The sequence below is a fragment of the Aptenodytes patagonicus genome, chromosome 1 (assembly GCF_965638725.1).
Source record: "Aptenodytes patagonicus chromosome 1, bAptPat1.pri.cur, whole genome shotgun sequence".
Classification (NCBI taxonomy): Eukaryota; Metazoa; Chordata; class Aves; order Sphenisciformes; family Spheniscidae; genus Aptenodytes; species Aptenodytes patagonicus.
Genome location: NC_134949.1, coordinates 122679478 through 122705213, shown reverse-complemented (window position 1 = coordinate 122705213; position 25736 = coordinate 122679478). Strand labels below are relative to the sequence as shown.

Sequence of the window (25736 nt, the reverse complement as noted above, 5' to 3'; positions counted from 1 at the left end):
GTTTTCAATTTGTAGCAACATCTAGTGTTCGAAGTCTGCCCTGCAGACTTCATGCAGCATGCTTTTCATTAATGCCACGCTTTGTATTTCAATAGCACCACCCATCTCATACCACAGAAAATAATTACTCAAACTTGGTAACAGCTCTGCGAAGCAGGCAAGCGTTTTACCTTCTCTTACAGAAAAGATGGAAGAATTAGGGAGAGAAAGAGTTTAACCATTCAAGATAGCTCAGTAGTAGGCAGGACCTGAGTGAGTTGCTCAAGGTCACGCAGAGAGACTGACAAAGTCAGAGCTGCCTACCCTATGCTTTACCTGGAAGATTGCGTCTTTGCCCCAGGAGACGTTTGGATCTAGTTTATCCGAGGGGAGGAAATAGCTCATTGCATTTCAGAGATAGTTTCACTGGGTTAGAGGGCAGCAGAAACGTCTGTGAGGCAAGCACAGCTGACATTTTCTCTATTGAAGAACTCATGTGACGCTTGCTCTCCTGGTGCATCTGAACGGAAGGATGTGCGTGGGTGTGTGAGTTACAGGACCCTTACAGGAACGTGAGAAAGGGTGGTGGGTCACTGCACCCTCTTATAGCAATTGCAAGGCCCCCAGGCAGCCCCTATGGCCTGGACCGCTCTTGCCATCCCACGGCCCCTCCACCTGCAAAGCCACAAACACATGTATGGCCAGCTGAGGGCCTGGGTGTAACTCTGCATGTGCAGGACAGCCAGAGGCCGGGGTGAGGCACCCAATGGGAGCCCTTGCCCTGGTCACTCTGGTCCTCTCCAGAGACCCACACCACCAGACTCTGCCTGAGGAAAGCCACCTCAACACCAGGGTGTGAGAAGGGGCAACGAGGGGGACGTTTAAACTGGAGCTCCAGCCCGTGCGGGGCAGAGGTGCCACAGGGCCCCACTCTCGTTCCCTTCACCAGTGGGCCGAGCACAGGCCGCCCCGCCCGCGCCAAGCAGCAGTTTCCCACGGGAGGAGCACCCGTGCGCAGCCGCCTGCCGGCGGGGCCCGGCCTCACCCCCCGGGCTGGCCCGGCGGCCGGGGCGTCTCAGCGCCCGGCTTTCGCCCCAGCTGCCAGCAGCGCCTGGCGAGGCTGCTCAGAGGGCGCTGGGGAGAGGGACGCCGAGCAGGGCGGGAGGGGTGCGGGTGTGAGGAGAGGCGGGGGCCGTCCGGGCCCCGCTCCCTGCCTGCGCTCAGGAACTACAGCCCCCAGCAGGCAGCGCGCGGCGTGGCGGGAAGGTATGGCCCTGAAGAACTACCTTTCCCAGTGTGCCCCGCGGCAGAAAAGGACGGCGGTAGAGCGGGGCTGGGGGCGGTGGCCGCCGCCGCGCCTGCGCGCTGCCTCACCTCGGGGACCGGGCTCAGCTGTGACCTCGAGCGGCGGTCGGGGAAGATGGCGGCGGTGGCGGCGGGGCTCTCCCTGAAGGTGAAGTTGCGGGGCGGCGGCCCTGCGGCCTTCGCGGGGTGTTGGGGTGGGGGATGGAAGGTAAACGGCGTGTCGCGCGTGCGCCCTCACACCTCTCCCACGCCCGCGCGGGGTCTCGAACCTTCCCTCCCCCCCCCGGCATCGGCGCGCGCCCCCGTCCCTGAGGCGCGTGTCGACGCCGGCCGTTCTGCGCCCCGCAGGTGCGGCAGCTGAGCACGTCGGCGGCGAGGCCGGTCTCCAAGCTGGTCAAGGTGAGGGGGGCAGGGGGGGCGCTGGCGGGGCCGCCGGCCCGGCGAGCAGCCGTCGCCTCCCCGGCTCTGGGCCGCTCTCAGCGCCCGCCCGCTCTCTCGCCCCCAGCCCCCCATCCAGGTGTACGGGCTGGAAGGGCGCTATGCCACCGCGCTGTACTCTGCCGCCTCCAAGCAGAAGAAGCTGGACCAGGTAGAGAAGGAGCTGAGCCGAGTATGGGTAAGGTATTCTCCAGCCCGCGTTTGCCTAAGCTCGCACAGGGGTTTGGGGGCGGTGGGGCTCGCCTGCTGCTTCTTGTTAGGAGGGAGGCGGGCCCGGCTCTTGCACGCTGTGGGACTCCCACTTACAGGTGGCCTGGTATGCCCGCTGTCTGCACTGCGCCCCCAGTGTTAAGCTGCTTGGAAGCGATACAGGAGGCAGGAGGAGCATCAGCTCTAAAAGAAACGTACTGTAAATGAGCTATAGCTGGAGCTACCATTTAGCTTCCCATCGCCTTCTGACCCCTTTATTTGTGCTCAATGAACGACCACGTTGCCTGCTTTGGGTTGTCCAGTTAGGCCTTGTGATGCCCGGAAAACTCCTGGTCTTTACCATGTCTGTGTATTCTCTTAGACTCTTTTGAAAGACCCCAAGCTATCCAGCGTTGTTATGAACCCTCATACCAAGAGCGCAGTTAAACAAAAAGCTGTGAATGATGCTTTAACAAAAGAGAAGATGTCCCCTATTACTGTCAACCTGATGAGTGAGTAACCATGTGAATCCTGAAAAACGTCTGAGGCTACTTGTTTTTACTGGTAGCTAAACAAATCTGCTTCTAGTGGGTGCTTTAAAGCCTTTCAATATGTCTACCTCTTCCAGATTTGCTTGCTGAAAACGGTCGCTTGCGTTACACTCCAGACATTGTTTCTGCGTTTGGGAAGATCATGAGCGCATACCGAGGAGAAGTGCTGTGCACTGTCACCACCGCACAGGTGAGTTAGGTACCTCTAGATCGAGCTTAACAGGTAGCGGTATAAAAGGCAAACTTCTTTAGCTTAATTTTGCGCTCTATAGTTTAAGTACGTGCTATATGAGTAGGGAGGAAATATCTCGCCTTTGCCAAGATGAAAGTCTTTCTGCAAATAGATTTTTGATATCCGACAATTATTGGTCAAAAATTAAACCTGTTTCTCCCATTTCAGCTTAACAGGTAACATTTTTCCTTCCAGTGTGTGAACCCAGTGGCTGATAAAAGTCAGCCTGGTCTGTAGGTACAACTGCCCCTGTTCTTACTTCTGTCATCAGGATCGTACAGATCAGGTCAGAACTAACAGATGAGCTATTAGCTAGAGCAAGGCAGATACCTGATAGGATTGGGAATGCCTGTGGTGCTTGGTGCTGTGCTTCGCGGGGAGCAGCTACCTCATTCACCGCCTGCATTAATCGGGACAAGTGGCTAACTCCGAAACTGTAGGAAGGGTTTTCCAAAAGTAGCAGACAGGCAAGTCTGGCTGGTGCTCAGGAAGGTGAGAGGGAAGATGGTGTCTCCATGAGCTGTAAACGTCAGGCTGGAGGCATGGTGGTTCTGGCACTGCAGTAACTTCTTTGTTAATGGATCCATGCCCAAGTCTGTTAGAGTGGGAAGCTGGTCAGCTAGGTATGTCATGTCAATCCGCAGCCCTTGGGTAGGGCTACAGTGAACTGCCTACCTGGAGTAAATAAAGAGACTGACCCGCTTCAGATTAACTGGCTCCCTGGAGGCCATGAGCACAGATTTTGTCAGTCTAGTTGGTAGCCTTCAGGGACATGCGGACTCACAAGCCTGTGCAAACCTTTCTGCAAGTTTTCCTAAATATTTCATACGTAAAGTTACTTTCCTGTTGCTTTTTTGTTGTTGGTAGTTTCTTTTGGCTATTAAATAGAAATTACTTAAATTGCCAGTAACACAAAGCCTCTACTCTTTGGTGAAGTCCCTTTTGTTTCTATCTCGGTGGCATCCAAGCGACTTGTAGGGATAGCAAGGACAAATTCACAGTGTCTCTCCCACAGGGATGCAGAGTTCTTCCGTGGTGATGGAGGGAGGTGTACTTAGCCAGGAGCATTCCGCAAGCCTGCAGCAGGCTGGGAGCTCGCTGCTGGTGTCCTCCCTCAGTCACTGCCCAGTGCTTTACATGAAACCGAGTTTCTTCTCAAGCTGATGATCTTAATTGTTAGAAGCAGCAAAATTAATCTTTCCTTGTACAGCCTGAACACTGCTGTGAGGCAGATCTCGAGGTTTTCCATCAAGTGCTTACTTTGGCAAGTATGGATTCCCAACACTTGCCATCTGAAGATGTCAGCATCGAACTTTTGCTGGGAATATGTGCACAAATAACACAATGTTTCATGAAATCAGGAGGGCACAAAGTGACTGCTGTTTCTGTGCTGTCCTTTGGGTATTCCTGTTCAAGAAGGCTGCTTAATCTGCCTTCCTGGTGGAATTGTCTGTCTTTAGAGGAATCTGAATAGAAAATGAGGGTTCTCGTTATATCATTTGAATATTTTCAAGTCCTTCATTTTCCTTGTCTTCTGCTCATGTTTTTCAGCCCTTGGATGATGCCAACCTTACTGAGCTAAAAAGTGCTCTGAGTGGATTCTTGGCCAAGGGAGAGGTCTTAAAGCTGGAGGCCAAGGTCTGGATTTTATGATTTGTAAATAAATCTCATCAAGTTCATGTTAAGCTGGGCTTCTGTCTCTCTTATCTTTTTAAAAAAAAAAATCATTTTACTGACTCCAGTTGCTATATTACATAGTTCCGTGCTTTCTTGTAGATCTGATGATGCTTTAATTACTAAAACCTTAACTTTGGAATACAGTGACTGCAAAGTTATCTTAAAAAAAGGCTCTTTTAAAAGCTTTTTTTTTTTACTAGTGTAAAAATTGTATACTAGGCTAACAAATTTTTGCTAATAGAATTTCTGTTCAATATTTCTTCTTTAGACTGATCCATCAATCCTTGGTGGCATGATTGTCAATATCGGGGAGAAGTACGTGGACATGTCAACAAGGTCAAAGATCCAAAAACTCACCAAAATCATGAGAGAAACTGTTTAGCAAGCTGTCCTTGTCATTCACGGTGAAACCTGTCAGATGGAAACAATAAAATTATTTCTTCTTGAATAGACGGCGTGAAGTATTTTGATTCAGAAACAGCACTGAGGGAGCAAGGTGATAAAGCTGCAGTGAGTTTCACTTAGTCCTCACTGAGCATTTCATGGCACAGCTTGAAAATCTAGCTCAGCCTGACCGCAGGTGAACGTTGCTCTGAGAGAAATGGAGAAGAACGCTCTGGCAGCTGATAAGGGGGGTCACTGCTGCTCAGCTTCTGTCAGTCTCCAGGGAAAACTTTCACTCGGGATATTGTCAGGGCAGCAGTGCAACAGTCCTGCTGCCGCACGTGCTGTTTCTCTGTGTGTGGAAACCTGTTAATTAGCCATGTTTGGGGTTTTTTTTAATAGAACACACTTAAACAGAAGTAGTCCCTGCAGGGGAGAGACTGTTTAGCCCTGTGCTTTCTCTGGTGCTTCACGCTGGAAGTACATTTCCCACCAGGGCCAGCCCAGGGCTGCTGGCCGCACGTCCGGCCCGGAGGGGGTGTAGGAGAAGTAAAATCTGTGCTCGTCATCTCGCCAGCCCTCCTGGGGGCAGGCGGAGTGGCGGATGGAATTGGCCCAGGAACCCCAGAGGCAGAATAACGTGCTAGTGCTGGAGGTGGTGGGAGCAGCAGGGGGGGGGCTTCTGCTGGGGAAGGGGAGGGAGCGCTGAAGCTTGTGGGGTCAGTGACGAGGGTGGGTGGCGCTTGGGACCCCCAGGAGTCTCGGAGGCAGGGCAGAGGGGCTGCTGGAGGCCTGCAGCCCTGGGAGAGGGGCAAAGGGGCCTCCTGCAGCCCGCTTTCCACTCCCGGTGCTGCTCCTGGAGCTCAGCACTGTGCAGCGGAGATTCTGGCCCCTGCTCAGCTGGATTAATGTGGTCTGGACAAAGCAGCCCAAACAGCTGACAAGCTTCCTGATGTGTCCCACCTCACCTGCTGCTACAGGGGCTGTGATTTACGAACCATTGCGGCATGGCACTTTGGCTACGGTGCTGCCCCGTTGTGCCGGCACAGCCCCAAACAGCTGTGAAAGAATACATCCTCGAGGTGCAGGCAGTAGTGGGTGCTGAGCTAGACAAACGGACCCACTGCTTAATAGGGTACCGAGGGTATCGCCCTCAGGGCAGCTGGCCACATTCAGTAATTATTAACAAAAACCAGGGGAGGGACCAGGGTGGGACTTTCTATGTTGGGTGGCAGAGCCACAGGCGGTCGCTGACAAGCTGCATAAAGGTTGCCGCTGGCGTGCCCGGCCGCAGGGCAGGGCCTGTGTAATGTCGGTAAGGCGCACAAAGTAATGGCACCTGGCCTATTAAGCAAGTGCCTGTGGTTGGGTTTTTTTGGGGGGTGGTTTTTTAATTATCATTTTTTGATAATTTATTTTTGCTGTCTTACTACAGATTTGGTCAACTCTCAATTTTCAAATCTGAAAAAAAATGCAAACAATGCGTTACAGAGATGAAGTGGCACGTGTCAGGCATTAAATGCCGGTAAGTTATTTCCCTGCTGCTGGGTCTATCCCTTTGCTTATACCTGTGTAGGTCTTTTGTCAAAAATACTCATCTGAAGACTTATTTAATGTGTCTGACACCATATCACTTCTTCAGCGCTTCTCAAGAATGTAACAGTACGCAGTTAAACTTTAAAAAAAAAAAAGGATTTATTCTTGCATAATTTCACTTGCACAACTACAGTCTCATCTGTGTCAAACAAATCGCATAGCCTAAAACCTCATCGGCAGTTTCCACCTCGGTGACTGCAGTCTGGGAAGTGGCACAATTCCTCAAACAGGTGAACACATTTTAAGGACTTCTGCTTAATTGGACCGTGTCTTTAAATAGAATTATTTAACCAAGAGTGGCTGAGGAAACAACACATTGAGAGCAACCCAAGTACGGTTGAAATTGTCCTATGAGAAACAGTGGCGTCTGATTCATAATTACTCATTATACCTATTACTAATGCTTTAAAAAAAACAAAAGAAACCAACTTCACAGTATGAATGTTTTACTGTAGAATAGTTAGATGTGATGTAAATGAACAATACAAATTAATTCCATTTTCTCTGAAAAAAAAAAGTAACTTTTTTTTCTATTTGGCCAGATCTTAAGACAGACACATAACAGTTATTTTATAATACCTTTGTAATTTTTAGGCTCATATGAATGCTACAGACGGTACAATACTTCCTTTTTTAAGGAAAAAAAAAAAAAGGAATCTAACTGGTACCATTGTTTTGGCAGCAAAAAGTGCACTAAAAAGTAACACCACCAGCAGCAGGGAGGAGGATTCCCCAATTCTAAGTATTAACATTGAAAAAAAAATACTACGGTGATCTTTTTTTTTCCCCCAACACTTTACCACCACGAGGTAGAAAGTACCCATTACACAGTCCGCAAAGGCTGCCGGAATCTAAATTCCTTTTCAGCAGCTTGGGGACTGGAAGGGGGTAATTCTGCACAAGCTGTTAACAAAGCCAAAGCCTTCCGGGAAAACCTGCCCCACGGGGGGCAGCTTTGCCTTTCTCCCGGAGGATTGGGGTTGTTTTGCCATGGGGTAGGGGTTGTCTCGCTGTGTGGGGAGCACGTACCTGCTGCGGTGGCTTGCTATGGGCCTTGCCTGGGTGGGATGCATGCGGTGCCGGAGGGTCGGTGCAGGTCCCTCCACACTGGCATGACCTTTCAGGCAGTGCTGCCCGGTCACCCCAAAGGCAGCCCGTCCCGGGGCGAGCATGGTGGAGCAAATCTAGGAAAGCCCGAAAGACGCGGTGAGACGTAGCAAGAGGGAGCGAGAGCAGAGGCAGTGAGTTGCCAAGCACCAGGATCAGTGCTATGGTCCCGCACCCAACCTTCCCTCTTCCTCCTGGCAAGAATGGGTTATACCATGGAGCAGCCACCACAGCTGGGAGGGATTTCCCTTCCGATCCATCACCCGATGGACACCCACCCACGTTTTTGGGGGTGGGCAGAGGTGCTGCTGCTCACCAAGCTCTTACTTTTTAGCTCTGCCCCTATTTCTTCCCTTTTCCCCCTACTCTCCCGCATCCCAGCCTTCCCTTTCACCTGCGCTCACCGCGGCGGGCAGGAGCTGCTGCCTGGGGGTCTGACAGGGGGAGTCTCGGACGAAGCACCAGCTCCCTTCACTTGCACGACACGTTAAGATCCCAGAACTGACCGCTAAATCCAGAGTAAGTGACACTTTGGCAGCTTTACAAGCAGCGCAAGGAATTCACCTACGGTGGCAACAGAGCCTTTGACAACTATATCAAGCAACTAGGCTAGTTTAACATATTCTTACTGCAGTTCTTTATGCTTTTAAATTAGGTCCTAAATATATCCTCCTATGTACAGAAAAATAATTTCCCAAGGACGGTCCTTATTTTAAAATATTTAAATGAACAAACAAAACTGGGTGCCTAGAAATGCTTTTCTGTTAGATTTACTATTTGATAATGATAACATAGCTGTGTTTTTATATTATATATACAAATAATCACACATATATATATATAAAAAAGCATGTATTTAACTATAGATACATCGATATGCATGTAGGACAAGAGTGTTTGGGCTAAACAAACGCGAGGATACATGTGGAATGTACGTACAGAGCAAACCCCTCAAAGCTAAGGTGATTTGACCCGATTCCCAGCTTTTCTGTGTTTCAAGGGTTTTGACTGCTAGGTTTGAACAAAGTGAGCTATCACAGTGGCAAACGGAGCAGCATGGAAGCAGACACCACTGTTGCAGTAAAAGTCTGGACTTGTCACATCTTAGTTTTGAAAATGTATTTAATAATATTACAAAAACTGCATTATCCACAACGTTTTCTCCCCAACCCTACTCGCATGTAACAAAAAGTGATTTATTTATTTATTTTTAAAGGGTAAAAAAATTTTAAAATGAACATTTAAAAAGTTCCCTCATAAAAACTCATGTTGAGAAAATATATAATAATAAAGTAAGTGCATCTAGAAAAAGTTCTGTAATTTATCAGTCATTTGGCTTAGCGTCAGCTCAGTGACATGCTGTCTTTCAAGGTGCCCCAGTCAACCCACTTTCAGGGCTTTACAGACTGGCTTTCTACCAGCACTAAACTTGGTAAGGTACTTGGTATTTCCGAGGCCAGGTCAGCCTAGTGTTTTTTGATTTACAGTGCTTCCAAATGTGTTGCAATCTGTAAGTACATGAATTATGATTTGCCGGGTAAATACAATTCTGTTGAGTTTAGTGGCTAAAACCACTTTCGGGAAGATAAGAAAACAGATCCAGCTGCAAAGACTATAAACTACTTCTGTGTTTTATCTTAATCTTGACTTCTTGTTTGATGCTCTGTTGCAATCTTTCAATCCTTACAGACCTTGAACCAAGTTCATAATGTAGGCTCTACATTATCGAAGCCTTTTAAATTCCTCCACGTGTCCCCAGCAAAGCATGTAGGCACCCGGCTGGCTTTACGTACGCCTTTGCACTGAATTGGGGCATGAATTAAAGTTAAGCATCTGCTGAAGTGCTTTGTTGAGCCAGGGGCTGCAGGGCTGCGGCAGAAATGGCAGCTGCCAGATGAGTTGTGAGGGAGAAGCCGGGAAAGGAGTCCCTAAAACAGCACTGTTTCACAGAGCTGAGCATCAGCAGGGGGGATAAAGGGATGGCAAAAGCGATGCTTTCCAAAGGACTTAATTAATTACAGGACAGAAGCACCAGTTTACTCACAAGACGTACACAGAAGAAAAACCACAAAATGGAGCAAGGCAGTGAGATGTGTTTTCCGGTCACCCGCTGCGTTCGTTCATGCAACGCAGCCGGTGTTTGGCTTGGAGGGAGCCAACGGGCTTAGCAGGTGGGGAAAATCGCGGCCGGGAGGGGACCTGGGTGATCTCAAACATGAGCCCCAACCCTAACGGCAATGAACTGGAGGCTGCAGACTTGCAGTGTGGGAAGCGGGAGCTCCCAGCCTGGCACTGCTGGGAAGGATGGCACAGATGCGTGCTCAGGTGGCAGGCTGGACCTCTGAAGGGGGAGAGCTGAACCTGCCCCGGACGTAATGACTTTCAGCTACATCTGACCAAGTGCAGAGGAAAATGAGCTCAGGTGGTTTCCCCGAGAGGCATCTCAGAAGGGCTGACTCCTGTCCACAGGGAGGAAACGCTCTCGAGGCAGATCGACAAGACCAGGCTGATTCTTACTGCAATCAGAGCAATGACGGAGAGGTCATAAATGGGGAGGCATACGGGTGAAAGGACAGACATCCACCCTGCCGATGTATAATGGCATTGCTGGCAAATACCTCATGCGACTATAGGCTGGGGGAACAAGTCCTCTGAGAGACAGAAAACTGGCACATTGATGCTGGTGCAGCCGATTCCCTGCATGGAAAGGGCACGTACCCATGTACCTCCTGGATGGATGCAAGAGCTGCCTGGATGGCACCAGGAAAGCAAGGAGCCCGACAGCAATGTTTACAAGCCTATGAAGTCCTTGTGAAAGCATCTTGAAACAACACGGTGCCTGAGCACCTCAGAGGCATAACTCAGACGGGAATTCCTGGACAGAGGAGTATAAGGGCTGTTACAAACACCGAAAAGCTCTGCTTCTATAAAAAAGTGCATGCAAACTCCTGCATAAATACAGAGCTGCACTAAATCCAGTGTGGCTCTCCCAGGCTGAGGACAAACACATGGTTTGTTATTAATCACTGTCGTTATATTGTGGATGCTTGGGGTCCTGGATAATTGAAGTTCTGCTGTGAGACTGTGGATCTGATTTTAAAATAACCACCCCCCCAAAAAAAAAAAAAAAAGAAAAGAAAAGAAAAAAAGATTTCTTTCCTTTCTCTTCGGTATCCTGTCCTGTCTGCAGCCACAACGATGCTGACATTCTGCCTGTTCCCAGCTACCAGCATCCTTCAAAAGTAATTTTAATAATTTCTAAAAGTGGTTGTTGTTCCCTTCCAGTTTCTGACCTGTTAACTCAGTTCTACTACAAGGAAGCACTAGGCAGAAACACTATTCTTCTTGTCAAAATTAACGTACCTAAGGGAAAAATGCAATTCCCAGAATTACAGCTTGGCAACCAAACTACCAGTGCAACTTTTTCCATTGCATGTTTTCTCACAGCTGCAGATTTTGCTCTTTCTTCTCTTAGGGCTTTTTTCTCTCAGTTTATCCAAAGCAAGGCCACTGTTTCAACGAAGGCAGTGAATGCATGAAAAAGTCACAGTATTATTTTTAGAAAGGCTTGATTGCCAACCGAGGAGTTTAATGCTGAAGAATTGCTTCTAAGCAAATTGTCTTCTCCAAAAAAGTAGAGCCTGCTAAAAGGTAGAGATGAAACCCCACCCCGAGGGCCAGTCCCAGTGGCCCACGTGCCAGTTCAATCTCACCGGTGCCTCATTTTAAGGACGAGTAATGGAGAGACCTTGTACTCAGCCTCTCTACAAGGATGAATTTTACCAAAGCAAATGCAGACAGCCAGTCCCAGAACTCCACAATATACAGGTTTACAACCTCTGCGTTTTAGTGGGGATGCTTATCTGCATGAATCTGCTCTTTCAATCCAAAATGTGATCAAGTGTTATCTGGGCTTTGATTTTGTTGTTGTGGTTGTTTTGCATAACATTAGGAAAAGTTTACACACATCTTGATGAGGCTGGAAAGGGACCTGTGAGCAAAGGCGTGCTATTTTACGAAGATATTTAGAGATCAATAACCAGTGTCTGAAAAATGGTGTCTACATGAATATAGGTATTCAATACCGGTAGCACAGACTAGCAGAGTTTGGCCTGACAGCCAGCACGTGGCACTCGTAAGAGGATGGCTCGACGTTCATACATTGTGGTAGTGCCAGCTGACTTTCTAAATTCACAAAGAGATACCTAACTTCCCAGGTATTGCCGTGTGCCTCTCCCTTCCCCAAACTCTTCAGAACACAGGTGGTATTTAAACAAGCCTATGAGAGCTTGCAGTTTTCTCTACAAAAGCACTAGTAGGAATACAGCTAACGAGTCTCTTTTTTCAGTAAAAGGCCTGAGCTTTTACAGCACGAAGTCCTGGATGAGCAGGAGGTCTACGCAACTACGGTGGGTAGAAAAGCAGAAACCCGTAGCCCGCGCAGCCGCAGAGTTAATGCAAAGCGATGTGCAAGACCGTAGCATTCCTGAACAGGGAAAACCAGGCAGGAGTCAACGGGTTTCTACGAACCTTTGACTAACCCTGGTGAAAAGCCGTTCTGCCTGGGAAGCCAACAGTGCCAATACGCTACAGAGCACTGAGGGCAAGCAAGCGGGAAAATAGCGACATCCCGATGCACAGTCGGCTGGCTCTAAGGGTATATATACATTCTGTTCTCAATGCACAGGGATTAGGAAAAGCTTCCTCTTCAGGATTAGGCCGATTATGAGGGACTCACTAGATATCCGTGAGCCGAACCCCAGCCTTTCATCATCATCATGTTTGCGTAACTCCTATTGACGTTAACGGGAGTTAAACGCTGCTGCACGTCGAGGTTAAGTGGGAAATCACAAGTGATGGTGGTCGGGAAGGTGCTCAGTTCTGTTACAACTCCCCAAAACGGTGCAGTCGTACATACCCATGACAAAGGGTCACAATCTGAGAGGAGCCCCTGAAGCTAAGGGTCCCCCGCTTCCAACACCAGTTGAGTCTCAGAGGAAGGTGCAGCTCCTTGAGGCTTCCTTCGAAAACCTGGCCAAGATTTCTGCATTACACCCACGGTCTTTTTTTGTCCTGTTTGTCTATTTAGTCGTTACTGTAATTCATGCTGGTGAAATGATACCATAAAAAAGTGATGCTACTTTTTAAACACTGAAATGAACGTTCACCATATGTACAGCTACCGAGTAAAATTAGGACAGCGATAAAAGGTTAGACAATGACATTTAATGTTACTCCATTAATAGATTTTATCACTTTTTTTATCCTACCACAACAATGTGTATTTTCATATACATTATATTTAATAAAATGTATTGATATGGAATTAGGAAAGCATGGGTTTAGTACTATTTACATATTTTAATTGAAACAATTTTCTTAACAACATTGAAAAATAGAAACTTAAAGTTCTCTTAATCATGTTTTCAGCCAGTTAGTGGTAAACAAATGCATGCCTAGGAAGTTACACTCCCTCTAAAATGTGGTCAGTTGAAAGTTTCTAACTAAAGTGTGTATCTCTGTTTTGTTTCAAAAAATACATAAGTATGTCTGTCATTTCTGATACAAAATTCTACACTATCTTCAATAAATAAATAATAAAGCGATTCTGAAAAGTATGAAATGTAAACTTTGTTGTCCCTCCAACATACATTTTTTTTTCCCATTGCTTGAAACATTACAGTGGTCTTCTAGGAAATTATAATACACAGACACTTCCCAGCACAGTTTACACTTATTACCATACTGTATCTACCTATCCGTTATGAATGTATCCTAATTTCCTACTGGAAATCGGTAAGACTTGTAGTGCTAGAGAACACCGCCTATACAGGAAAGGTGGAAACCAGTACTGAAAGGACATGCAAGGAACACCAAAACCTAACAACAGGCTCCACAAGAACGTTCACATGCTAATGAAACGGGCCGACACCTCCCATTCGGAAATAAAGTCCTTACAAAAATACCAGTGTATGCATGATAGGTCATGAACAAAATGAACCCAAGCAGAACAAAGAGGAATTTTACTCTTAGGGGTCTATCCTCTCTCAAGTCCAGACTCAGCAAAGCACTTACGCATGTGCTTAAGGGAAACAAGACGTAAGTGCACGCTTAAAGCTGGGTGCTTTGCCAAACAGGGAAAGTTTGCTGGATGTGGGCCTATACGTGTGTGTTCGTAGAGTTAAATGGATATACAAGCCCTGGCATTCCCGCAGATGACAAGGCTTTTACTTTGGGGTTACCCACTCTGCACCATCACGAGCACTCTGTTTCTGGTCGCGTCCAGGATCGCTGCCACCGAACCTGCTATCACCCCGGCTCGCCACAAACACCTTTGTGAGCTACAGTATGCTGCTGCCCTGAATTCAGTAACACGATGTCAAACACAGTTCGGCACGGTACAATTTAATAACTGGTCACCACTGATTGCTTTGCAAGCTCGACTCTGCGGGGTAGAAATTAGCTTCCTGAGCTAGAGCCGTGATTTTTTTTCTTCCCCGCCGCAGGTGACAGATCTTCCATCTGCGGGCACACAATCAAGCAGCAGTAGTAAAGGAGTATCGGAGTGGTATAGTATAACTTACAGCAGGGCTCTATGTTTAATCCTTCGCTTCCTGTTCGAACATTTTCAGTCCTATAGAAAACAGCAACTTCCAAAGGTACCGAGTGGGTGGACTCTTGCGGAGTGCAATTCATCTCTGTGCAGAAGGCCTGTACAAAATTTATTTTCAGGGGCAATGTGAGTCATGAAGTGGTATGTTAATAGAATCTTCTCTGTTTATAGATATAGACTATTTATTTTCTAAGTCTTTTCAGTACCATCATGAAGATCTTCAGAGATCTTCTTGCTGCGTAACCGCTCCTTCCGTTCACCTTACATTTACACACCACTTCGCTGAGCAATAGGCACAGAATTCCTTAAGGGGGAAAACCCTGCAGAAAGCCTCCAAAACATACCAACATTGCCTTCTTCATGTAAATTAAAGAGTAGGGTAACCGGAGCAAGCACAGCAACCTATGTGGTTTGCCAGCCTTTCAGACTGGCGCACAACGAACAACTAGGTTATTTCATAAACCCAGGAAACTAACGTCAAGTTCCACATAGAGAAATCGAGGGAGATCTCCTCACTAAATTGGGATTCATTTTTCAGTGAGAATTATCAAGGCACAAAGATGCTCCTGTTTGCTTTGATAACCCTCTTACGTGTGAAGGGCAAGCAGTAGTTTCATACCACACCAATACGGATTTTGTGACAGCTTCTGCAGACACCTATTGCAGTGAACCGAAATAAAACATTGGTCCCTTTCCTTCTAAGGCTCATCGAACAATTGCAGGTCTAGTCGGACGACTATCTCTCCTGTTGGGACTTCATGCAGAAGGAGACACTTTGTAACTGGTCCCTTTGAACCCTGATCCTTCTTAATGTCTGCCACACGGATCTCTGTTCTGCCCAAAAAGTCTGAAATGCAAAAAGACAGCATGCTCAGAAATGACACAACTGTTTTACGTTGCAGTAAAATGCTAATCTGCAGAAGGAACGAAGCTTCCATCTACACACAACAAAAGGAGAAAACAAGTCTTCAGCCCAACTATATTTCTGCAGTTGAAGAAGGCCAAAGGCTGCCAATCTGCATAGAAGAGGATTTTAGCTAGACCATATTAGACAGCAGCAGCATTAAAAGTAAATGGTCCCATAAGCGGAAAAATCCACTATGTAATTCACAGCTGCCTTGCTTCAGTAGCTTACTTATTTTATGATATGTTAGAAAAAAGGCCAAAGGCTGCTGCACAGTTCAAACTAAGTGTGAAGCCCTCTGGAGGTGATAGAGCCAAGCAGTGCACCACACTAGCGACGAGGTCAATGGGACAACTGGCGCTGGCTGCATGAATGACAGTCCTATCCAAATACTTCCATATGTTTATCCCAGGTTATGAAATAAGAATGGGTTAGGAATCCTGGGTTCATTTCTGCCACTGTTATTGCATATTACAGGAACTTGAGGACATTTCTCTTCCTCCTGCATTAATCTATCCATTTGCAATCATCATCCAGAGTTTTTTAAAGACTTAGCAGAATTGCAAACTGCACTTTAGTTGTTGTCAAGTTGGACAAGAAAGGAAACCCTCAAAAAAACAGAGAGTTTGATTCTTTTTGCACTGATACTAGCGTGACTCCGCTGGGGAGCAAGGGTGAGTAGGCTCCCAATATGCAAAGGGATTCAATATCGGGGTTGGAACTAGATGATCTTTAAAGGTCCCTTCCAACCCAAACCATTCTCTGATTCTATGATTCACCTCAGCAGGCTTGCAGCTCTTCAAAATGGGAGATTTGAAAATACCCTTGGAAGGGCGGCAGCCCCCCTACGTACCATCTGGGGAGAACTGGTCCCTCTCGAACACCGTAATGCAGAGCACGTCCTGCTCGAGGTCTTTGATAAAGAACTGGCAGTTGGAGTTCCACTTTGGGTTGAGGGTGTCCTGTATCGTTTTGGTAATGTGGCACTGCGAGCCCATCGTCACCTCGCAGTACGGGTTACTCTTTCCTGGGAAGATGGAAACAAACAGAAAAGAATAATTGCGTTTTAGGTGTGTGATCTTCCTCCTAAATAACCTTTTACTCCTACAGCCAACAGACGGGGGAAAACCTGTGGCCTCACTGCCATTATAATGAACAGGGACACAGTTCTGCAAGGCGCTAAGCACCTTCCACTCTTCATTGCAGGACTTTGTGCCTTACGTTCTCCTATGATACGGCTTATGTGGTGGAAACTAAGTTTGTCTGAAACACATGCTTAATGCAGGAAAACTGCATGACTACTACTGAACTGCACAAAATCACTTCCGCATATTCTAAGTTCATTAAAACTGCTTCATTAAACAAAACCATGTTTTGGACGGAACCTCCTTCAAAGCTAGTCTGACAAATAGGAATGTCTTTTTCATAGAGTATATTATGAAAAACCCAAGGCACTTACCATGGGACCTGCAAGGTTTTAGTTCAATGCCTTCAACAATATTCACCATCAACCTCCCAATGCCTGTTGCTCTTTGCGAGCGAACTGTCGTGAAACAGAAGGGGAGAGAGAAAAGTCATTAACATATTTTCCTGCCCGTGGACTTTTCCACAAAAGATGAGACCCCTGCATCCCATGCTGTACCTAAGTAGGCCTTTTCCCTCTTCTTCTTTTCAGTCTCTATGTAAAGTTCTGAAGCAGCTTTGATCTTCTGAACCCAGGCAGTCCTTCAGAAGGAAAGGAAAAAAAAGTTGCAAAATACCATTTCCATTTTTCCTCCCTGGAGCACAGCAGACAAAAGTAAAGCTGTCCCTCCTTCCCAGCCAAGGCTCTGGCCCCATCACAGGCTCTGCTCCACTGAAGCTATCTGCCCAGAAGAGATCTTACTGGAATCTATAGCACCTGCAGAAATTTAATCATCCCAAGCTAGCAGATCCCACCACACAAAGAAAGCTCAAGAGAATCACAAGCAGGAAGGACTTGGCGACAACCCAAAAAGTATAGATAACAAGTTTGCTTTCACCAAGCCTTTTGCTTTATTGTAATAAACTAACTTGTAGCCAGTAGATACAAGACAGCTATGCTGCAGAGGGGGCCACTTTTCTTGACCCCTGAGGTTTCATACCAAAATCCTTCTGCGCCTCGGGACACATGAAACATAACTCACGGAGTACACAGATGATGAATGATCGTGGTTCCCAACGGGCCTTTCTGGGAAATCATTTCATACTTACGGGACTGAGTGGAAAGATTGACAGAGAAAAATCGTGGAAGAAGGGGTACCAAGGGACCTTAAGGGTTTAGAAGAATTGCTGTGACATACAAGGGAGCCTGAGGCCTGAGCCAAGGCAAAATGAGAGAATCTAGAAGTTGTGGAGCCATTTCTGATGCCAAAATGAAGAGCTGCTGCTCTACAGGGCATTGCAGCTACTTACATTGGCCTGCGTTTGGGTCTGAACACTCACCTGTATTCTGCACAGAGAGCTGTTCAAGAAAACAAAACACTTAAGGACAATTCTGCCTTCCAGCTCAGCCCTAAATGGTAAACGGCAGCTTCAGAAGTATACCAAGCCTTTGATCATAAAGGTCTTTTAAGATTAAATGGGCAAATTAATCACTCATTGATGCTAATGTTTTATTTCTGTTGCTCTTAGTTAAAAGCAAGTGAATGATGAAAACCTGGAGGTCTCTCACCTAAAATGCTGCATTTATTTAGTAAGCAATTCTGGCATAAAAGAAAGTCAAAGGCTGTATCCCATATAAGTAACGGCATTTGACTAGAGCATCCAAATTTGAATAGCAGTTCCCGTGGGTTCTCTCTGTAGCGAGTGGAGAGAGGTAGGCACCTCCAGAGGGCGTTCAGTATGTGAAGATCTGGCTCCTTCCACGGACGTTTCAGCGTAGCGTGCCTAAGCATCTCGCTGAAGTTCCTCGAGCTAGGTAGGATGAATGCGGTGCAGAGTTTAGATGTTTCTGACTACTGCTGTGAGTGCTTTGACGCAGAACAGATGATTATTGCTATTGTCTGATTTGTGCAACAGATCCTAAGTTGAAAAGGCTGTGTCAGTTTTCATCCCCAAGGGTCTAACCACGATGCTCGTTCATTCTGTGGCATAGAGGGACAGACAGCATCCCAAAGGACAAATGGGATCCATAAAAGTACAATCTTTTGCAAGAAAAACTATGTGTGTAAATAATAATGAATAACACTGTCAGGGAGGCAGGGAGCAAAGATGTTTTATACATTTTTATGCATCAGAATTTTTAGGGGCCATACATTTGCAACCTGGCGTAACACAATGTCTATACTATGAGGGAGGGGTTTGCTGCACTTTCAGCTTTCATTTTTTAACAAAAGTTATCTTTCAAGATCTTACATTTGTGTAGAGAAACCTTTTCACAGTAGAAGTCAGTGTAATCCTGTCTCTGTAAGCTTGCCAGAGATAAAAATCATCAGCTGAGGTTTTGAGGTTGCCGTTCCTTTGACTGTTTCAGTCTGAACTGAACCAGATTAAAACTAACTGGGTTTAGTTTGGGAGGTTTTTGCTTCAAGTTCTAATTCTTACCTGTTCCTCAATCTCATTCAACATACAGCCATACAAATGCTTGCACTGGCACAGACAAACAGATGTTAACAGAAGAAGATAGGATTGCATCTTTTGGCTTCCTTAAGCTAGCATAAAATGTTGCGAAACACAGCCTATATATCAGCCCACCTAGCCATTTCACTGTTGGTCTTATCGGAATTCAGGAAACATCATTATTTCTTCCTCCTTTTCATATATTATCACCGTATTCTCAAGCAGAAGGAATTCACCAGTCTTGTAAGATAAACTGCTTGGAGACTGCTATGCATGTGTACACCATATACATTTGCACCAGACTTTTCAAATTCAGTACTAACATGGCCTATGCAAGTACTTACCTTTCATTAATGCTTTCAGCCCGGAGTGTATAGACTCTATCAATGTGGGAGATATGGAAGATGGGCTCATCTCCAGAAGGGTCTGTGGGTAATTTTACTAGTACCTCATTTAGAAAAATGGGCTGTAAAACATTAGGCAAAGCTAGAGTTCTACCGCACAATATCCAAACAGATGCATTCAACACCGAGCAATTTACAACAGATTTATCTTGTGCCTGCAGTACCTTCCCCCTTCTGCCTGCCTCCCATCTTTCTTCAGATATGTCATTTTTAAAAATTTTCTTATTATCAAAGATATAGGTGCCTCCAGAGTCTGGGAACACTTCTCCTGACGTAAGCAAGCAGCGCCATGAAGCATAGCAATCTCTCCTTTCCCACAAAGAGCAGCAAACACTACTCTCCCCATCACTCCCTGATACACGTGACCTCTGTCGAAGAGGTTGTTTTGGCAGAACTTCAAAAGCATCTTTTCTTATCTTGCTAAAGCAAACAACCAGCTTTCTCCCCATCAGTCTCTGGAATCCCCAGCATATGCCAAAGCTTTCAAACCTCTTCTATAAAAAGGCTATTGCCCACACACCCAGTACGGGAGCTGCTGCCTGCTATACGCACTGTCAGCATATAACCACCTTAGTCACCGTTTAAGAGTGGTACTTACAGTTTTGTACATTTTGTATTGCAGATTAGACTTGGGGCTGAAGACCTTGTCTGTGCCAGAAGAGCCAAGAGGTTTTATGATCTGAGTCAGGAGGAGGAAATCGTTGAACAGAAAGCCATACAGTTCCTTGTTACTCTTGGCTTTATAGAGTTTCCCACTGTGCAGAAACTTGCGTGGTCCCAAGCAGTTTGTAACAGAATTAAATACGAGTTGCTGCGAAAAGTAGAAGAAGAACAACAACGCACTGTATAAAGTAAAACAATCGAGGTTCCCCTGAAAGAGATCAAATATAGTTTTGAGTCCTGACATTGGTTTCAATTTGTGTCACAGGGATGATGAGCAATGTCTCTGCCTTGCGCACGATAAGCAGTGCAAGTCACAGAAAGGCTACATGAAAATTAACTTTAAGGCAGCCCATCAGTTGCACAGGGCATGGCCTGGACAGACAGAGAGAAGCCAAAAGCATTTGTGCCTCCTTTCGAGTTTCTCTGCCACGCGCATGCATCTCTGAGCGGAACTGAGCTGATGATGACTTGTCCTGGATTAGCAGTAGTTATGCAAATGGCCTCTCCAAACACTGAGCGTTCTTAACAAGGCCTGGACTTCTGAACTGTGTTTGAATTTCACCCATTAAAACATACCAAAGGACTGCCAAATAACCTGTCCGTGTGTACCCATGATACCTGGAGTTAGAAGTCAGCTGCTGACCAGTGGCTGGAACTGGCAGAACTTAAGACTCATCTGGAGGTTGTTAACAGCTGAGTAGAGGCTTGCCCTTTCCTAAAGGGCATTTTCAGGTTTATTTTCACTAGGTGATGGTACGGTTCTTGCCATCCTAGTTGGCTGGGCAGCTAAATCTGGAGCGGCTCCTTTTACAGATTAGAAATGTCTCAGCCAGAAAACTGGGGAAAGGTCGGACCACTCCTTGCCACAGATTCAAGGCTGCTACTGGCGTTACCACGTCAGCAAGCAGCCAGTTGGTCTTTCAGGTAAAATTTCTGGTGTTCTAGGGCCAGACATCATGTATGGAAGATAAAAGCAGCCACCTTCCTTCAGGCAGTAGTTATAAGACACCTGAACGTGACTTTGATCCTTCTGAAATTGTCATATCTGTCCTCCCCTGAAACAGTTAGATTTCATTAGATGAAATGCAATGTTTTCCAGTTCATAAACCAACCAGTGCTTATTACTTTTATATCTTCTAGAACTGAAAAATCAATGCATACTTTGAAAATCAAGTTGTGATCTGTCTGCCTCTATTACCTTCACCAATAATAGGGAGGCCATCAAAATATCCTCCATCCTTTTGCAGGACATACTGACACAATATTTTCATTATAGTTTCAGTAGAGAAACTTAGCATGTTACCTTAAAAAATAGTATGTAATGGGAGGCAGTGATTCTCTCTGTAAAGTCTTGAGAGAGGCTTGATCAGTATTCTCGAGTTTTCAAAATGTATACAAAGTTTTATCACAACAAGTATTTTCTGTGATGAATTTTAAAGCACTCCAGGATGGTCAGGTATAGCTTCAGGATGAGATACAGCAGTACAATAACCACTGTATTATAAAGAGCTATGAAACCAGAAAGTCGTGGTTGAAAATTGCAGCACTGAACCTGGCACAGGTCCAGAGGCAGGCAACAAAAGCAGCATTTATCATATAGAAGGCAATAACACGAGCAGCAAAAAGGATTACATGCAGGAGTGACAGGGAGCCAAAGAAAGATGAAAACAAGTGATTGAAGATTATGAGACTCGATTAACTATACTGTTTGTCCCCTGATGCAGTGCCATAAGTGAGCCATGGTTTCTTCCCGACCGGTGGAGAAGTGCGCCCACATTTGTGTTACTCTAGATAGCACTTTGTTTACCTCTGACAGGCCTTCACACTGAACGTGAGCCTGGATCCACTCCAACCTATCTGAATTCTCCTTCTCCCGCACGCCTTCATTTACTTGAGAACATAATTCTTCTGCTTTCTCAAGAGCATGCTTCAAGTGACTGTGGTCAGGGTGGTTTTCAGGAGTGTTTTCTATTATCTACAGATAAATAAAATACATTAGCCTTTTCTGTTATCTGCAGTTAAAAGGTATTCATATTGTCAGCCCTATACTCCTGTTTTATTTCTTTATTTTCATCAGAGCCAGCCAGTATGTTCCAAATTTCTTTTCCTCCTTGACAAACATGAAAAATAGGAGACAAACTCGCAGTCTGTTTGTGAACAGCTGAAATGAATGCCTGCCTGCAGAGCTTTTGCATCAGTACACTGCTCGCTCTTCCAATGTAAGTATGCAAATTCCAGCCATATACAGAAATATATCCATGACTGTTTAAGGAATCTCTTAAATGCCAACATCCAATTTATAATTCTTTCTTGCGAAAGTCTTGGGCCAAGTTCAATAGCATTATTCAGGATGGTAAGCGTTAGGCAACAAATGAAAGTTAGGAAAGGGTTGTAAGTTATCCAGCAACGTAAGCTGTGCAGTAAGGTAACTTGAAACAATTTGGCGTTCAGGCTTGCACACTGAGCGTTATTTACCAGACTATGGGGAGGGAATGACACTATGGGAAAAGGCAAAGATGAGCATAAGATTGACCCGTTACTCCTGCTATCTGAATTTTATAGTTTTCATTCAGCATTTACTGCCTTCTGGTTCTTTGTGTGCAAGTTTCACCTCTGTTTCTAATGGAAATACAGAGTCATTTCACTGAAGCCAAATGAGTTACCGCATTTGCTCTAGTGTGATCAAATAGGAAAGGATATCCCACGTTCCCTAGCACATCAGCAATCTAACCGGGACAAAGCTTGACACAAATAGGGAAACTACCCTGTAATTAAGCTATAAGCAAAGCAGCATCAACACATCATCTTTGCAAAAGAACGTACATTTTTAATTATTAGTGGGTATCTTGTTACCCGTTGCATAGGCTTTAGTAGAAAACTTGATAGCGGCATTCCTTTACAGCGAGGATCCATTGCTAACCTCTGAAATATTAGAGAGGTAAAATGGTGTTAGTCAGTTTGTTTAAAATCCTGCAAAATGAGCTCCTCCAAGAAAGGTAAAGGTAAGGCAACAAATGAACACCGTGCCTCAGCTAAATCTGTTCTTAGATCACAAACAGTATCAGTGCAGTAGAATTTCTTGTATTTCTACAACATATTCTTCACCTGCCTTGCCTGTACAAGAGAAGGGCCTCTTCTTACTGTCCCAGCATTTTACAGCAAAACCATTATTAAACAAAGTATTTCATGGCTATAGCCGTTTGAAAAAATGTATTCCTTCAATGAAAAAATGTATTCCTTCAATGAGTGCTGAAGTCTGAAGACTCTTCATTCTGGCCCAACATAAAGCACTATTTGAGACTGTTTTGCAAATTAGCAAAATTATGAGCTAAATTTACAGTGTACAAAATTCATAGTGATTGCTGCTTCTCTTACTTTAACAAACTCCTTGAACTCAGGGACTTCATCTGTCTTCTGCTGGATAAGCGCTGCCCCATTGAGCTGGCAGCTACAGAACCGAATGTAAGGCTGCATGTGTGGCAGCTGAGCTGTCAGTATGTCACCAATCATTTTCACTGGCATCTTCTCTCCAGACATCTTCTTACGCACACGCAAAGCCCTAAACATGAAAAGGTCACGTGTGTTTTATAAGTAGACCACTAAAGAATGATTCCTCATTTATGAAATAAATGGTTTGAGACTTACTCACTATTGAAATAAAGAGATCCCTGAATAAGAAATAGATCAGCCACTAATTTATTGCATATTGTAAGAATACAGTAATCAAGATTGCACCCTCAGCCAACAACATTTTTCCCTCTTGTGGTCACCAAACGTTATTTGACATTAACTTAATGCAATGCCAGATCAGACACAAAATAAAAAGCAATGTAATTTCCTTTTTTATTAGTTTAGAAAGACAGTAACAGATATGCTCTTGAATGAGGGATAAAAACCTTACCGCTACTTTAAGCCCAAAGCTACTTCCAGTTTTTAGCCTGGTTTCCTAAGGAAAGGAGGTTTATTGTCATATCGCTGTGATAACTTATCAACTTGTGGGCCACTTTCAAACACATTTCACAGAAGAGGAGTTCTAAAATCTCTGTAAGTTCAACAAAAGTTACCAGCTCAGTAGGGAGAAAAATAAATTTTTATTTATTAATCCTCTTGCTTATGAAGATGCAGAGGAGCATCTTCAAGAAGCATTTACAAGAAGCAGAGGATCCCCTGCCCTCTTGCCACCAGGCAGAAGGAGGGGACCTAAGTGACGGCGGGAATGGAAACAGGTCCCTGCTCGGGGTGCCAGGCGAACCCCCGCCCGGCCTCCCTCACCTTCCTTTAAAAGACGTGTAGATGAGGCACTTAGGGACATGGTTTAGTGGGCATGGTGGTGTTGGGTCGACGGTTGGACTCGATGATCTTAGAGGTCTCTTCCAACCTTAATGATTCTATGATTCTATGATTCCCGGTTGCCTTTACACAACAGATATGGGGCCCTGGAACTTGAGGGCCAGGCAAATGAGGATGTAGACGAAGGTCCATCCGGGGGGTCACCTAGGGTGAGGCAGTCAGCCCCATGCATTATGACTGCCTCTGCTAAGAAAAAAAGGAGAGTAATTGTCGTAGGCGATTCCCTTCTGAGGGGAACAGAGGGCCCAATATGCCGACCGGACCCATCCCACAGGGAAGTCTGCTGCCTCCCTGGGGCCCGGGTCAGAGACATTACTAGGAAGCTCCCTGGTCTGGTACGGCCTTCCGACTACTACCTGCTGTTGGTGATACAGGCTGGCAGTGATGAGGTTGCAGAGAGAAGTCCTGCAGTGATCAAAAGGGACTTCAGGGCACTGGGGTGATTGGTTGAAGGATCAGGAGCACAGGTAGTGTTTTCCTCTATCCCTGCAGTGGCAGGGAAGGATACTGAAAGGAGCAGGAAAACACACCTGATCAACATGTGGCTCAGGGGCTGGTGCCATCGGCAGAATTTTGGCTTTTTTGATCACGGGGAGGTTTACATGGCACCGGGCCTGCTGGCGACAGATGGAGTCCAGCTGTCTCACAGGGGGAAAAGGATTCTCGCTCATGAATTGGCAGGGCTCATCGAGAGGGCTTTAAACTAGGTTCGAAGGGGGAAGGGGATAAAACCAGGCTCACTAGAGATGAGCCTAGGGGTGGCATGCCAATGCCAGGGGCGAAATCGATAGCCCAGCTCAAGTGCATCTACACCAATGCACACAGCATGGGGGGCAAACAGGAGGAGCTGGAAGCCATTGTGCAGCGGGAGAGATATGACTTAGTCGCCATCACAGAAACATGGTGGGGTGACTCTCACGATTGGAGTGCTGCAATGGATGGCTATAAACTCTTCAGAAGAGACAGGCGAGGAAGGAGAGGTGGTGGGGTGGCTCTGTATGTTAGGGAGTGTTTCGATTGTCTAGAGGTCAACGATTGTGATGATGATAATAAGGTCGAGTGTTTATGGGTAAGGATGAGGGGGAAGGCCAACGAGGCAGATATCCTGCTGGGAGTCTGTTAGAGACCACCCAACCAGGATGAAGAGGCGGATGAAGCGTTCTACAAGTGGCTGGCAGAAGTCTCTCAATCGCTGGCCCTTGTTCTCGTGGGGAACTTCAACTTCCTGGACGTCTGCTGGAAATACAACACGGCAGAGAGGAAACAGTCTAGGAGGTTCCTGGAGTGTGTGGAAGACAACTTCCTGACGCAGCTGGTCAGTGAGCCTACCAGGGGAGGTGCCTCGCTTGACCTGCTGTTTACAGACAGAGAAGGACTGGTGGGAGATGTGGTGGTCGGAGGCCATCTTGGGCTTAGTGACCATGAAATGGTAGAATTCTCCATTCTTGGTGAAGTAAGGAGGGGGGGCAGCAAAACAACAACCATGGACTTCTGGAGGGCGGACTTTGGCCTGTTCAGGACGCTGGTTGAGAGAGTCCCTTGGGAGACAGTCCTGAAGGGCAAAGGGGTCCAGGAAGGCTGGACATTCTTCAAGAAGGAAGTCTTAAAGGTGCAGGAACAGGCTGTCCCCATGCGCTGTAAGAAGAACGAGCCAGGAAGACGACCGGCCTGGCTGAATGGGGAGCTCTTGCTGGGACTCGGGAAAAAAAGGAGAGTTTACCACTTGTGGAAGAAGGGGCAGGCAACTCAAGAAGAGTACAGGGAT

General features: G+C 46.1%; 2 protein-coding genes across 4 annotated transcripts in view; one reads left to right on the top strand and one right to left on the bottom strand.

The window, feature by feature from the left end:
• Positions 1-1342: 1342 nt before the first annotated feature.
• ATP5PO (ATP synthase peripheral stalk subunit OSCP) lies at positions 1343-4819 on the top strand. Its single transcript, XM_076353515.1, has 7 exons — positions 1343-1432; positions 1633-1683; positions 1790-1900; positions 2294-2423; positions 2540-2652; positions 4246-4332; positions 4640-4819. The coding sequence occupies exons 1-7, from the start codon at positions 1400-1402 to the stop codon at positions 4751-4753; spliced, it is 639 nt and encodes a 212-aa protein (XP_076209630.1). The 5' UTR covers positions 1343-1399; the 3' UTR covers positions 4754-4819.
• Positions 4820-8562: 3743 nt separating this feature from the next.
• Positions 8563-25736, bottom strand: part of ITSN1 (intersectin 1) — a 149387-nt gene continuing 132213 nt past the window's right edge. For all 3 annotated transcript variants that reach the window (XM_076353482.1, XM_076353473.1, XM_076353492.1), the window contains 9 exons: positions 22997-23180; positions 22445-22543; positions 21429-21596; positions 19557-19769; positions 18899-19020; positions 16618-16700; positions 16435-16518; positions 15829-16002; positions 8563-14918 (listed from right to left, as the gene is read on the bottom strand). In XM_076353482.1, coding sequence (XP_076209597.1) covers positions 14770-14918; positions 15829-16002; positions 16435-16518; positions 16618-16700; positions 18899-19020; positions 19557-19769; positions 21429-21596; positions 22445-22543; positions 22997-23180 — 1276 coding nt within the window. In that variant the 3' untranslated portion in view covers positions 8563-14769. The remainder of the gene's footprint in view (positions 14919-15828; positions 16003-16434; positions 16519-16617; positions 16701-18898; positions 19021-19556; positions 19770-21428; positions 21597-22444; positions 22544-22996; positions 23181-25736) is intronic.

Coding starts and splice junctions, on each gene's coding strand:
- ATP5PO (XM_076353515.1), top strand. CDS start 1,400: ATGGCGGCGGTGGCGGCGGGGCTCTCCCTGAAG. Junction 1,684..1,789: donor CGGTCTCCAAGCTGGTCAAG/GTGAGGGGGGCA, acceptor TCTCGCCCCCAG/CCCCCCATCCAGGTGTACGG. Junction 2,424..2,539: donor TATTACTGTCAACCTGATGA/GTGAGTAACCAT, acceptor TACCTCTTCCAG/ATTTGCTTGCTGAAAACGGT.